Source organism: Hyla sarda, chromosome 1 (assembly GCF_029499605.1).
Source record: "Hyla sarda isolate aHylSar1 chromosome 1, aHylSar1.hap1, whole genome shotgun sequence".
Taxonomy (NCBI): Eukaryota; Metazoa; Chordata; class Amphibia; order Anura; family Hylidae; genus Hyla; species Hyla sarda.
Window position 1 is genome coordinate 171,691,814 of NC_079189.1, and position 15,345 is coordinate 171,707,158.

At 41.9% G+C, this 15,345-nt stretch overlaps 1 protein-coding gene across 1 annotated transcript; it reads right to left on the minus strand.

Annotated features, from left to right (window-relative positions):
• Window positions 1-11,351: 11,351 nt before the first annotated feature.
• SPRY1 (sprouty RTK signaling antagonist 1) lies at window positions 11,352-14,760 on the minus strand. Its single transcript, XM_056563820.1, has 2 exons — window positions 14,357-14,760; window positions 11,352-13,448 (listed from the first exon to the last, which is right to left on the minus strand). The coding sequence occupies exon 2, from the start codon at window positions 13,391-13,393 to the stop codon at window positions 12,434-12,436; it is 960 nt and encodes a 319-aa protein (XP_056419795.1). The 5' UTR covers window positions 13,394-13,448; window positions 14,357-14,760; the 3' UTR covers window positions 11,352-12,433.
• Window positions 14,761-15,345: the final 585 nt, after the last annotated feature.

Consider the following 15,345-nt stretch of genomic DNA (forward strand, 5'->3'; position numbering starts at 1 on the left):
ATGACTCATCTGCTCTGAGTCTGGGAGCGGCCTGGCAGTCTGCAAATCACTGCACAGTAGTTTTTGTGCATACATTTTCTATCTGTTCCTAGTGAAGCTGGATGCTAATCAACATAGCTGTCCCTATGTCTGTCATTCAGCTTTCACAGACTGCTTAATGTCTCATCAACTTCTTTGTCATTCAGAAGTCAGAGAAAGCTTTGGCTGTTCAAGCATGATGAGAGTTGTAGTTTTGCAACAGCTGGAGCTGCAGTGTTTGTAAAGCACTGTGTTAGAACAGGGTTGTCTTTAGCTGTTTCAAAACTACAACTCCAAGCATGCCCACATATCCTTTGTAGTTTTGCAAGAGCTGGAGGCACACAGCTGGGGAATGCACAGCTCTAAAACAGAGTTTTACAAAAATGTTGCTTTTTTTTTTTTTTTTTTTAACTCTCTGCTTATAAGGAAAATAGACATCCCAAATAAAATATATATTGATTTACATATACAATATGTCTACTTTATGTTTGTATCATAAAGTTGACATGTTTTTACTTTTTTAAGACATCAGAGGGCTTCAAAGTTCAGCAACAATTTTCCAATTTTTCAAAAAAAATTCTAAAACGGAATTTTTCGGGGACCAGTTCAGTTTTGAAGTGGATTTGAAGGGCCTTCATATAAGAAATACCCCATAAATGACCCCATTATAAAAACAGCACCCCTCAAAGTATTCAAAATTACATTCATAAAGTGTGTTAACCCTTTAGGTGTTTCACAGGAATAGCTGAAAAGTGAAGGAGAAAATTAAAAATCTTAATTTTTTTTTTTACACTCGCATGTTCTTGTAGACCCAGTTTTTGAATTGTTACAAGGGGTAAAAGGATAGAAATCGCTCTAAAATTTGTAACCCAATTTCTCTTGAGTAAGGAAATACCTAACATGTGGAGGTTAAGTGCTCTGTGGGTGCACTCTGTGGGTGAATTTGAAGAGTGAGATTTTCTGAAATGGTTTTTGGGGGGCATGTCACACAAAAAACAACATGGCACACTATTTTGGAAACTACACCCCTCAAGGAACATAACAAGGGGTACTGTGAGCCTTAACACCCCACAGGTGTTTGACGACTTTTCGTTAAAAATGGATGTGTAAATTATTATAATTTTTTTTTTTTTTTTTTTTGTGGGAAAAAAATATGTCATTTACACATCCATGCTTTAGATACATTTTTGCAAGGGGTAATAGGAGAAAATGTCCCCCAAAATTTGTAACCCCATCTCTTCTGAGTATGGAATTACCTCATGCGTGAATGTCAAGTGCAATGCGGGCGAACTACAATGCTCAGAAGAGAAGGAGTCACATTTGGCTTTTGGAAAGGTGGAAGAACAGCACCCCCCCCCCTCATATGGCATACTATGTTGGAAACTACACCTCTCAAGGAACGTAACAAGGGGTACTGTGAGCCTTAACACAGGAGTTTGGCGACTTTTCGTTAAAGTCGAATGTGTAAATGAAAATTTTTTTTTTTTTGTTTAAATTTAAAATTTTTACAAGGGGTAGTAGGAGAAAATATCCCCCAAAATTTGTAACCCCATTTCTTCTTAGTATGGAAATACCCCATGTGTGGATGTCAAGTGCTCTGCTGGCGCACTACAATGCTCAGAAGAGAAGGAGCGCCATTGAGCTTTTGGAGAGAGAATTTGGTTAGAACAAAAGTCGAGGGCCATGTGCATTTACAAAGCCCCCCGTGGTGCCAGAACAGTGGACCCCCCCCCCCCCCCACATGTGACCCCATTTTGGAAACTACACCCCTCACAGAATTTTATAAAAGGTGCAGTGAGCATTTACACCCCACTGGCCTTTGACAGATCTTTGGAACAGTGGGCTGTGCAAAGGAAAAATTTCATTTTCATTTACCATTTGCTCCAAGAATCTGTCAGACACTTGTGGGGCGTAAATTCTCACTGTACCCCTTATTACATTACGTGAGGGGTGTAGTTTCCAAAATGGGGTGACATGTGGGGGGGGGGGGGTCCATTGTTCTGGCACAATGGGGGCCTTCAATTCCGGACACATTTTCTCTCCAAAAACCCAATTGCTCTCTTCTGAGCATTGTAATTTGCCCGCAGATCGCTTTATATCCACCTATGGGATATGTTCTTACTCAAAAGAAATGGGATTACAAATTTGGGTTTTTTTTTTTTCCTTTTTTCCCTTGTGAAAATGAAAAATTTTGGGTAACCCCAGCATTTTAGTTAAAACATTTTTTTTTTATTTTCCCATCCAACTTTAACAAAAATTTGTCAAAAACCTGTGGGGTGTTAAAGGGGTACTCTGGTGCTTAGACATCTCATCCCCTAGCCAAAGGATAGGGGATAAGATGCCTGATCGCGGGAGTCCCGCACCTGGGGACCCCCGTGATCTTGCACGCGGCACCCCGTTTGTAATCAGTCCCAGGAGCTTGTTCGCTCCGGGACTGATTACCGGCGACTACAGGGCGGGCAGCGTGTGATGTCACGCCCCCTCCCCCGTGATGTCACGCTCTGCCCCCCAATGCAAGCCTACGGGAGGGGGCGTGACAGCTATCATGCCCCCTCCCGTTGGCTTGCATTGAGGGGCGGAGCGTGACATCACACGGGGGCGGGGGCGTGACGTCACACGCCGCCCGCCCTTTAGTCGCCGGTAATCAGTCCCGGAGCGAACACACTCCGGGGACTGATTACAAACGGGGTGCCGCGTGCAAGATCACGGGGGTCCCCAGCGGCGGGACTCCCGCGATCAGGCATCTTATCCCCTTTCCTTTGGATAGGGGATAAGATGTCTAAGCACCGGAGAACCCCTTTAAGGCTCACTATACCCCTTGTTACGTTCCATGAGGGGTGTAGTTTCCAAAATGGGGTCACATGTGGATATTTACTTTTTTGCATTTATGTCAGAACCGCTGTAAAATCAGCCACCCCTGTGCAAATCACCAATTTAGGCCTCAAATGTACATAGTGCGCTCTCACTCCTGAGCCTTGAGGTGCGTCCGTAGAACATTTTACGACCACATTAGGGGTATTCGGGTACTCAGAAGAAATTGCGTTACAATTTTTTTTTCTTTTACCTCTTGTGAAAATAAAAAGAATGGGACAACACCAGCATGCTAGTGTAAACATTGTTTATTTTTTAACACTAACAAGCTGGTGTAGACTCCAACTTTTCCTTTTTCATAAGGGGTAAAAGTAGATAAAGCCCCCCAAAATGTGTAACGCTATTGCTTCCGAGGAAATACCCCATATGTACTGTTTCCATGAAATACGACAGGGCTCCAAAGTGAGAGAGTGCCATGCGCATTTGATGACTAAATTAGGGATTTCATAGGGGTGGTAGTTATTCACAAACAGGGTGCTCCAGATGTTGTTAAACTCCCAGCATGCCTGGACAGTCAGTGGCTGTCCAGAAATGCTGGGACTTGCTGTTTTGCAACAGCTGGAGGCTCTGTTTTGGAAACACTGCCGTTCAATACGTTTTTCATTTTTATTGGGGGGGGCAGTGTAAGGGGGTGTATATGTAGTGTTTTACCCTTTATTTTGTGTAGCGTAGTGTTTTTAGGGTACATTCACACAGGCGGGGGTTTACGATGAGTTTCCCGCTAGGAGTTTGTGCTGCGGCGGAAAATTTGTCGCAGCTCAAACTTGAAGCAGGAAACTCACTGTAAACCCGCCCATGTAAATGTACCCTGTACATTCACATGGGGGTGGCAAACCTCCAGCTGTTGGAAAACTACAACTCCCATCATGTACTAACAGACCGTTCATGCTGGGAGTTGTACTTTTGGAATAGCTGGAGGCACACTGGTTGAAAAACCTTCAGGTAAGTTCTGTTACCAAACTCAGTATTTTCCAACCAGTGTGCCTCCACTGTTGCAAAACTAGAACTCCCAACATGTACTGATCGCCAAAGGGCATGCTGGGAGATGTAGTTATGCAACAGCTGGAGGTATGCAACTATAACTCCCAGCATGGTGAGACAACTATTTGCTGTTCGTGCATGCTGGGAGTTGTAGTTTTGCAAGATTTAGAGGGCCACAGTTTGCACAGTAATCTCCAAACTGTAGCCCTCCAGCCGTTGCAAAACTACAAATCCCAGCATTCCCAAACAGCAAACATCTGTCTGGTATGCAGGGAGTTGTAGTTTGGCAACATCTGGAGGGCTACAGTTTGGAGACCACTGTATAGTGGTCTCCAAATTGTAGCCCTCCAGATGTTGCTAGACAACAACTCACCGACTTCCGTAGGATCACCGCCCGCTGCCGCTGGTAAGTGACCACCACCAGTTTCCCCGTTCTGCCCGGACTACAGTGGGTGGGCAGAGCAGGGGAACCGAACATTAAACCCCCCCGATCTGCTACTGGTCGGTCGCTTCTGACCGACCCAATACCAGGGATAGGAGGGGTGGCACCCCTGCCACCTCACTCCTATCCCTTCAGGGGGATCTGGGGTGTCTTGGACAGCCCCGATCATCTTAATTTTTGGGTCACCAGAGACCCGTATGACCCAGAATCGATGCAGCGGCGATCACTGACATGAGGGGGTCTCAGGACCCCCCCCAGGGGGTTGCAAAGGGGGCCTGCTGAATGATTTCAGCAGGCATCTCAGTCCGGTCCCCGCCCAGCGGGGATCGGTGAAACGCAGGGCAGACTTGTACACCCTGAGTCCTTAAGGACTCGGAAACGGGGGCGTACGGGTACACCCTGCTTCCTTAAGTGGTTAAGGATAGGGTCACACAGTGCATATGCATATTTCACGCTGTGGAGGCGCTGCCGACAGTCACAGTGCAACTGCAGAGTAAGCTCTTTGCGTCAGACAGGTAGCTCTGTGTGTCATTTCTGTGCAACATGTAAAAAGTTAATTTTAAATTACAATAACTCTTTAAGAAAAGATAATTTGGCTTTGTGACAAGTTGCATTATCCTTCCGATTTCATCATAACCAAATTATATTCTTTACATGTCATATGTACACCTATGTACGAAATGTTTTATCTTCCTGCCTTCTAAGCGCCATAACTCTTTTTTCCCCATCTACAGACCCATATTAGGGCTTGTTTTTTTTGCATGACCATTTTTACTTTGCATTTTCATTACTCATTTTACCATAAAGTGTACAGCAAAACCAAGAAAACAGTTTGTTAGAAACATTGATAGGTGGTTAATTGCATGGGACCCTTAACAATATATTTTATTGTGGAAGTGCGGCAGTTTCTGTTCCTCTATTTTTGTTTTACAATTGTAGTCTCTCCCCTCTTTCATAGCCAGCACTCCGCTCCACCCATTTGGCCCAGTCATTTTTAATTAGCAGTAGACTGCATAAAGGATTCCTCCTTCCATTCTCCCAGCCCTCTGGCAGGGAGCACATGGTAGGTGTTCACACTGGTGTGGTGCTCTGCGGCGGTCATTGTTACTGTGCTGCTTTGTCTGTGGGGTAGCCCGGAGCCAGGGGCTTGGTCGGGCAGCAGTGGGGCTGCCTGGCCACTGGGTTATTCCACGTGTGCATGTTGTTGCAGTGGCAGTTGTTGCCACCTGGTGCTATGCCAGTGTTAGGTTTGGGACCCACTCTGAATAGGTGGCCTTGACGTGGCGAGTGGGCTTGTATTGTTTAATCAAAATGTATACTAAAAACCTGTTAGTTTTTGAATTTATGCTGAGAAGCAAGTAGATCAAAGTACAAATTGTGGATGTGCAGCTGTGTTTCTGGTTCTCTATTTTTGTCTTACAATATATTTTATCTAAAGTGAGAAGAGAAACACTTTCATCAAATCTGGTCTTTTGTAATGCTCTGTAAAAACGGTGAGAGAGCATATATAAAGACTTGTGTATATACACAGCTGGTACTGAAGTAGAAATAATATGTATTATATAGTGCCCTTGCAGCAGTGTCAATAGATCCAAACAAATGTAAAATTAATAAAATATATAAAAATTATTGTAAAAATAGTTATGCAGATAAGTTAAGTCCATATTATGCAATCCAAAGGATAGGCAGCGATTTCGAATGCAATATTGCACAATTTATAATCCAGTGGGTAAAGTTCCGGTTCGGAAGCCGCTGTGGGTAAGTAGTGAGAACGCCGTAGGATCCCGCCAGGACAGGTAAGCCAACACTGTCCTGCAATTCCAAACTTTGTTCATTACATAAGACTTTTTGAATCTCTCTAAGCTATACGGAACTTTACCCACTGGATTATAAATTGTGCAATATTGCATTAGAAATCGCTGCCTATCCTTTGGATTGCATAATATGGACTTTCTTAACTTATCGGCATAACTATTTTTACAATAATTTTTATATACGGTATTATTTTATTAATTTTACATTTGTTTGTATCTATTGACACTGCTGCAAGGGCCCTGCAGGCAGTTGCCATAGACAATTACATCAATAAATATATGTATGTTTTAATATAATACATATTATTTCTACTTCAGTACCAACTGTGTATATACACAATTCTTTATATACGCTCTCACCATTTTTTTCAGAGCATACAAAAGACCAGATTTGAGGAAAGTGTTTCTCTTCTCACTTTCAATATTTTCAGGTCGCATAATATACGCGACCTTATACATCAGTACTCATCTGGCATAACTAAACTTTATCAACTTGTTTTTTGTGGTTAGAGCTACCTTTTCTTTCTATATTGTATTACATTTAACCAAATATATTTTATTTGTTTGGACACATGCACCAATACCAAATATATTTATTCACATACTATATATATATATATTTATTTATTTATTTTTATGGAAAAGGGGGCAATATAATTTTTATTGGGAGAGGGGCTTATTTACTTTTTCTTTTATTATGTATTTTAAATTTTTTATGTCCCCATAGGGCACAACAACATACAGGTTTGTCCTCTAAGGGTTAAGGTAATAATTGCCATCTCAATATATTATATTGCGTATGGATATGCAGTTGTTCTCTTCAGAAGTCATCTTTATATGTATCACTAGAACAGCAAAAGTTCCAGCTATTTACCTTAGACAATACAGGTTACCAATTCATCATTGACTATAACTTTCATACAATCCTCCACACACTTTTCTTTAGAGTACCTGTCATAAACCAATCTATCCCTAAATCACTCACGCATCTCTTCCTAGGTTATGCTGATCTCCCATCCTGCCTTTTTTCCCTGAATAACGCCCCTATGTACCTTTTAGCAGGCCTATAAGCCTGCTCACTCGCCCGGCAGGCGCAATTTCATCTGAAGCCTGCCAGGGCTCACTTCCGCCCTTCCTAATCTATGCTGCGCTCCGTCTCGAAAGCGCACATAGATGGGTCAAGCCCCAGCATGGCAGGCTGCTACTGAGTCTCCTCCACTCTGTTAAGCACTTCATGTGCTATACAGAAAGGAGGAAGATCGGAAAACAGACCTGCCGTTCTGCTGCTGCATTCCAGGCTAAGTAAAGAATAATGGTGGGTGCAGCTTACCAAATGGTAATGCCCAGGTTTTTTTTTTTTTTTTTTTTAACATCAAATTTCATGAGTAATACATTTACAAGGTTTATAAATAATCATAGTATGATAGTAAGACCTCAATGTGATTCTTCTTTGTGATGAAGATGTGTTGCAATGTGCTTCTCTGTATACAGAGCACGCGACACTGAGGATCGAGCGAGACAAGCTCATTATCTCCAGAGGCTGGGGCAGGGCTATGCAAATGCACGGAGTTCGCTCTTGTCTGTTTCATATACAGGAAGAGAGCAAGCTATACTGAGTCTACCTCCTGACTGCATTTCCGGAGTTTAGACTTCTGCCTGGCCAGCCTAAGTCCAAAGTCTGTCCGAAGAGTGAGGAAAATGCAGTCTACGCAAGGAGGGATCCACCTAGTGGCCGTGTTTTCAAAAGGCAATTAAACACATAAAATCTTATAATTTTAACAGAAAGTATTTTTGAAAATATATTTGTTATTACATGATAAGTGCTCTATTAAAAATAATGACAGTGCCCATTGAAGTCAACTGTAACCTTGTTTTCTTATGTTTAGGTGTTATTGCTGTTTTGCATTAGGCTTTTCATTCACATATGTTTTTACAGTTCTGTTACAAACATTGACTCAACTTAGTCTTACCAAGTTTCCTTGCACATTTTATTATTACTTTTAGGTTTTTGTTCAGACAACTTCCTTAGTCTACCCGTATGTTTTTCTATCACAGCCTTCCCGTTTTGTCTATACTGCACCATATTTTTACTCTGGAACAACCATCCTTTGCCACACCTCATGTCAAATGTTTATCTTGAAGGAATTTTATAATCCATTCCTTGTTTCCACTGTTCATACTCTTGTTTGGGCCGCATCTCAGTGAGGTCTATAAGCATTTTCCCTTTTAACTGCAGAACAATGTACACTTTTAGACTTGTGCTTATAAAATATATTTTCCTCAACAGTGAGGAATTCTATAACTTAACTGTTCTTGATCTGTAAAAACATAAGCCACTAATTACAATCATTTACATTTGTCTCAAGTAGGTTTCATAAAACCAGAAGTTTCATCTATTGAGAATTGTTTTGTGTTACATCTAATTTGTGGAAGAAAAAAAAACCAACCTGACTGAACAACCTTTAAGTGTGGGGTTTAATTTCTGCCAGGTGTCCACAAGCAACAGTCCACAAGTCCACCCTACTTACTTCAGACTGAACAAGCCCATCATGTACAGTCATAAAAATTGTCTATGGAGGGCAACATGCAAAAACACTTCTATGGCCTGCAATCTTCAAGTGACCAGAAATAAAACGTAATAAAAAATAAATAAATAAAAAATAAAGTAAACCCAGACCATTATATAATTAGAGTTAAAGGGGAACTCCGGTGGAAAAAAATAGTTTTCAAATCGACTGGTGCCTGAGAGTCACACATTTGTAAAATTACTTCTATTTAAACATATTAACCCTTCCAGTACCTATCAGCTGCTGTATACTACAGATAAACTACAGAGACTATTGTGTAGTTTTTTTTTCCAGTCGGAAAACAGTGCTCTCTGCTGACACAGGTGTCAGCAGAGAGCACGGTTGTCAGACTGGAAAAAACGACACAATTGTCTCTGGAACATACAGCAGCTGATAAGTACTGGAAGGCTTCAGATTTTTAAATAGAAGTAATTTACAAACATGTTTAACTTTCTGGCACCAGTTGATTTGAAAACATTTGTTTCCCACCGGAGTACCCCTTTAATACAAGAGGAGATGCGCTGCAAAAACACTGAGCTTAACACTTACTTTCCTGCTCACAAATCTTGCAAAGGATATATTTAAATATAAGTAATAAACTGTTCTGACGCAGGTTAGTGTTATGCTTCCAACTAGGCAGACATGGCTTAGAAATGCCTGTTTCTTGCAAATCCGTCTTTCCGGTACAAGTTGTTTCTAGTACTGACAGGTTCCTCTGCTCTATGTCCTCTTACAAATCTTCTCAGAATCCTTCCAGGACAAGGAATTTCAATACATTCATAAACAGAACAGGTACAGACTTTTTGTGTTCCTATCTGCAAAAGCTGCATCTGTTTTACCTTACCTAAAAACACGTTTAAAACAGAGTTTAGTGCCCCAACACACTTACTATAATATACAGAGGTTTGATCATCACCAAACCCCTAAGAAAAGTACAAGCTTGTGAAACCTGATCCGTGCAATCTGACACAAGCAACTCCACCCAGCTCCTAGAATCAACAAATCCTGAAATCGTTTTGCAGCAAGAGAACAGATTAGTGAGGGAGGTTACATTTTTATAATTTATATATATATATATATATATATATATATATATATATATATATATATATATATATATATACACATATATACACACACACACAGTATATATGTACACACACACACACACACACACACGCACACACTTCTATATTTCAGTATCCTATATGTAGTCATTACCTACAAGGCCAGCAGTTACTCCCAACGCTTTCCTTTCATTTATGGAAAGTGTACTCAATGTCAAGTCAGTGTTTTATACTATTAATGCACTGGAGTAAGCAACACATACAAAACATGGCACAGTCAAGTTTGGCACATTATCCCGGTGTTATCTGTGGTTACATATGGAACTACGAGGAAAATCTCCTGCCTTCTCTTTATTCACAATCACAATGACCTAACAACACTGCCCTAAAGAGTTAAAAGTCAAACTCTGCCACATCTACAGCTGCCATCTGCTAAGAGCAGAGTTATCAAGGTAGAAGACAATATGCCAACCATAAAACAAAAACAACACACTACAAACAGCTATGTCAACTTGTGAAATTACAAGGGCAGCTGCTTCTTCCTTGAAATTCAATAGCAACGCAAAGAAAACCACTGAAAATATAACCTTTGGGAACAATTACTGGCAACAGCCTGTGTTTAAAATCCCTAACCTCCTATATATACTCCCTCCTTCCACACAGGAATCAAGATATCCCAACCTGCAAAGGTCTTTAAAAAGGCACATGCGCTATGGCTGCAGGTACTTTTTCCCAACAAATCTTAAAAGAAAAGTACAATAAAAAAAAAGTTGAATCAAGCTCGCTCCCAAAAACACAGGATTATTAATGTCTTGTTATAACTGTTCAAGGTGTATATATTTACAGTAATGAAAGAATCAGCCATCAAATCAAAGTGGTTGCTTATATCGAACACATAATTATACAGACAAGCCATGCCAAATGCAAAAAAAATTTAAAAGTAATAGAAATAAATCTTATCAAGTCACTGAATGCTTTAGAAATACCAGTACAACCTCTGAAACACTCCATAGGTCACAAGCCTTCTTAAGTCTCCACTTCTAAAATAAGGAATGACACTTTTTGCTCTCAGTGTAGAGAATACACGCATTCTTAACATTACAAAAATGCTAATTCGAAAGCCATTCTATGATCACCACTGTGACAATGGGACAGTATGGTCAGTGAACATAAAAGCTAAAAAGATCTCTAAATGGAATAGTTACCAAATCTAAAAACTAACAGCAGGGGACGGTGGGATATGGATGAGGATAACCTGACTGACCAGCCACACTCTTAAATAATAGTGGGGGAAAAAAAATATATATATATATTTTTTTTTATATGCCATAAGTCATGCTAACATCTATGCACATTCTACATTCCAGTCTTCCAGCAATGAATGTGCAGAGATGAATGAAAATATAGAATCACAACTATTAAAATTACATTCACATTATAATAAAGTGTTTCAATGCAACATTCTTTTTGAAAGAATTTTAAAGTAAGTGTCCAGGCGAGTGGGTGGCTACCCATATTAAAAAAAAGAAAGAAAAAATACATTAAAAAAAAAAGGAAACAAAAACTTTAAAGCAAAAGCCATTTTAAAGTTAAAAGTACATTTAATTAAATAAAAAAAAATCATTCTGAAATATATGCTACAGAGTGGAACAGACCATAATGGTGTGGATATTGACTTCTGACAAAATAAAGAAATAGCAGACACATATTCATTAATAATTATATTTTCTGCATTATAGTTAACATAGGTATTTTCTTTTGTGTCACCCTTATTTTATCAGTAAGTATTGATATTTTGTTATATTCAGACATCATTTTTTTTCAACAGTCCTTTGAAATAAATATAATAAAATAATAGATTCACATAATAAATATTCTTTACAATAAAAAAGTTTTTAACAGACTTTTGTCTTAAAAAATAAGCAATATTCATTTTTGTGATTTATACATAAAATATACAAAAAGCCAGGCTGTGGCTAAGGCAACAAAAACACAAGACATTTAAAAAAAAAAAAAAAAACACAGGAAAACAGGTCACCGCCAGGAAGCACAAAATCTCAGATCCCTGGAGGAAAGAGCTTATTTCGTTAAGGCTACTTAATTTTCTGGAACCTGAAAATAACACATTAGTAACAGGAAGAAGATAAGAGACATTGGAGAATGGGTTGGATTTAAATAGATGTCCTTCAACATAGACAAGAGCGTCTGATGCCAATGCATAAACACGAAAGAAGTGGTGGGAGTTAACGCAGATTACACATGCTGCACACTGGCATACTGAATAAAAAGTATACCGTGAACAGGAACGTAAAGGCAACTTGCAGGGAATGCCTAACTTGCTTTCTTAGAGGTGCATAAATGAACAATAGGGTTATACGTCTTTACTATTGTCAAAGAAGATATTAAGTAGACTACCCCTTTTTGTGATTTCTAAAACTATCCAATAGACATGTAAAAAGGACTGAAGAATTATCATTGTTCCTCAAGACAAAACATGATGTTAATGTGCACATGCTTAAGCCAACAACTTATTTAAGCCAATTACTGTGGAAATCTGGCAAAGGAGAACATTGAAAGAAATAATGGATGTACTCATGAAAACATATGTATATACGCAGAGCCTACACAGCAAATGGATCCATAAGTTGTCCAGAAAAATCCCTCCGTTTAAAGTCAGGAGGGCTTGCCCTGACCTCGCGAAACATCATCCAGTTTGCAATATACAGTATTTGAGTTCTTACACCGGCAACCTGGGCGATTGACTCTGTCGTAACAACCACGGCACAGTTTCAGGCATCCCTTGGCAGGAGGGTAGCAGAGTAAGCATGGTAAGAACAAGGACATCAGTCCCATGCATAAGTATCTAGAGCAGCAGTGTGATTGGGTGCAAGAACAAGGGTTATCCGCATACGAGTCGCCCTCATCGTCATTGGAGCAGTGGTAGAAAGCTGCTTTGACCAGACACATACAAGTGCTGTATTCCACCATGCTCTCAGCAGAGCAAAGACATTGACGATTGCAAGCCAAGCATGACGGTAGGGTCCTTGGAGCTGTGCAGTCTGTACATTTGCACTTCCCACACTGTTCACAAATAAACCGGTGCTGCGTTGAGTCCACTTTTAAAGAGCTCTTTAAGTCATCTACTACCAAAGCAGATGCTTTAGGTTGCATTCGAACTACCCTGTCCGTCCTGTGGCCAGAGCTGTGTCTGGTAGGTGGAGATTGTCCCAAAAGTTCTTGTTCAGAAGAGGCACTATTTGTGCTTCCAGAACTTGCTGCACTTCCCGTGCTAGTCGACCTACTGAGCACAGGAGCCCTTGCCATGTACACATGTCCCGTGGGAGCCAAGTGAGGGAGTCTGTGCTCATTGTTATTATTCACATTGACTGGTATGATTTCATGAGTCCTCTCCTGTTTACTGTACCGTGGAGCAGTTTTGGGCCCATGTTTCCTCACCATGGATGGGCCCTCTGTGTACTCGTTCCTGCTCCGAAGAGCTTTGATCTGGTCCAGAGACAAGATAGTGGCTGGTTGAACCTCCCGTTCATACTCCAGCCGCTGCCTGCTGTCTAAAGAAGGCTGCTGGATGACAACTAATGAACCGCTAGTGCCATGTTGACTTTGTAGCTCCATCTGTAGTGATCTCGACTTCTGGCATTCAAAGGGAACTTGGCATGCATCTGAAAATCTGCAACAGAGCAGAGAAATGCATAAATATAAATGGCAGAGGGAAAACACAGAAGGTGGCACATAGAATATTGTTCAATATTATGACATGAGCCTAGTAATGGAATAATGGAGCAATATCGCACAAGCTGAACAGTCATCGCTATGTTTACAAATGACAAATTACCAAATATTACAAATAAAAGGATTTAAAATGAATGATCAGAACAATGTTTCCTAGAAGACAGACCGATAAATAATTCACTAAGTAACAGCTACGCTACAATGGTGTCTCCGTCTAATCCGAGCCTGACTTCTATACTACAAATGACAAAAAGTATAAAGTATAGCCACATGGAAACCAGACAATTCTCGATCTCTAGCTCATAAATGATGGAGGTAAGTAAAGCCCATATACATACACAAATAGCAGGAAAATCTCCGTCTACCCCATGTGCTAGTAAATCCATCAATATCCAGAGAGGAATCTCAATAGTTTACAGATGGGACCTTGTTCCTGTAATGATTGTCATCCACAGCTAGGTAATGGGGAAGGTGGGGGGAGATCCCAGGATGGGGGAGACAGAGGGAGGAAAAAGTTGTGAATGAAAACAATCCCTGCTGTGAGGAGGAGGAGGAGGGAAAGGTGAACATGACCGCAGGGGGGCGGACTTCACACTCATCCACATGCAGCAATGCCCTGTCTTGTGCCATCACCCTATGTAATGCCCTGGCATCATGTGCACCGCATCTTTTCTTCCTGCCATGGCCCCAAAGTGACACATTGCAGCCGATGTTGTTTCCCACAAGTGCACACATGGCGGAGCGGCTTCCCGTAAACGCATCCTGCTACCCCCTCATGTGAACACCTGTTGATACTGTCCGTGCACAGATGGTGGCACCTGCTCGGGGCGATCACACTGCACTTACCTAGCTGCGAGCAGGATCCAGGCACAATCCCATGTAAAGCAGAGCTGCGGAGGATCCGGGGATTAAGCATGGGACATGAGGCGTGTCATACTACTCCAAGCCAAATCACCAGGGGGTACATCCACCGAGCCCCGATCACTGTCACCCTGGGCTGGACGTGCTTGTCAGAGCCAAGATGCCTGTTGCTGCATGGAGGGGAGGAGGCTGTGCAGGGAGCACTGTGCCTACGATACTTTCCCAGCTACTCCCTTGGCGCAAAATACAATCCAACCATAGGTAGAAGTGCGCGACACACACGATAGGTCCTTCTCTCCGTCCAGGCTGTCGTGATGAATGAGGGTGTCACCCCGTAGCGATCACTCACAGCTCCCGGTACAACCTTCCACGCCTGGCGCTCTACTGCCTCTGAATGAATGGATTCCTGGAACACTGGGTTTGTTCAAGGGGAGCCTTCTCATTGGCTGGCGGTGGAAGTCGGGGCAGCCCCGCCGCTTCTGATTGGCTGGCGGGAGGGGGCGCGCTTGCTGCAGTTGGCGCGGCCTGAAGCTTGTGGGAGCTGAGAGGAGACCGCAAGGTGTATCTGGCGGCGGCGGCCGGGGGTAGTGCCGAGCTGTTCCCGGCGAGGTAAAACCGGGGTGCTGGGAGTAATAGACGGCCGAGCCTTGTGAGGAGCTTGTACATGTACAACCGTACTCTCTAAAGCAGTGGTCTCCAACCTGCGGACCTCCAGCTGTTGCAAAACTACAATTCCCAGCATGCCCGGACAGCCAACGGCTGTCCGGGCATGCTGGGAGTTGTAGTTTTGCAACAGCTGGAGGTCCGCAGGTTGGAGACTACTGCTCTATAGCTTCCTGAGGGGGGGGAGGGTCCTGCACATGGCTGGGGTTTACTTAGGGAAGAATGGTCCGGCAGTGAATGTGTTAAGCACGCCTGTCCCTGTGGAGGACAACGGAAATGAGCGCACACCTCAGCCTGTGTGTGAATAAGCG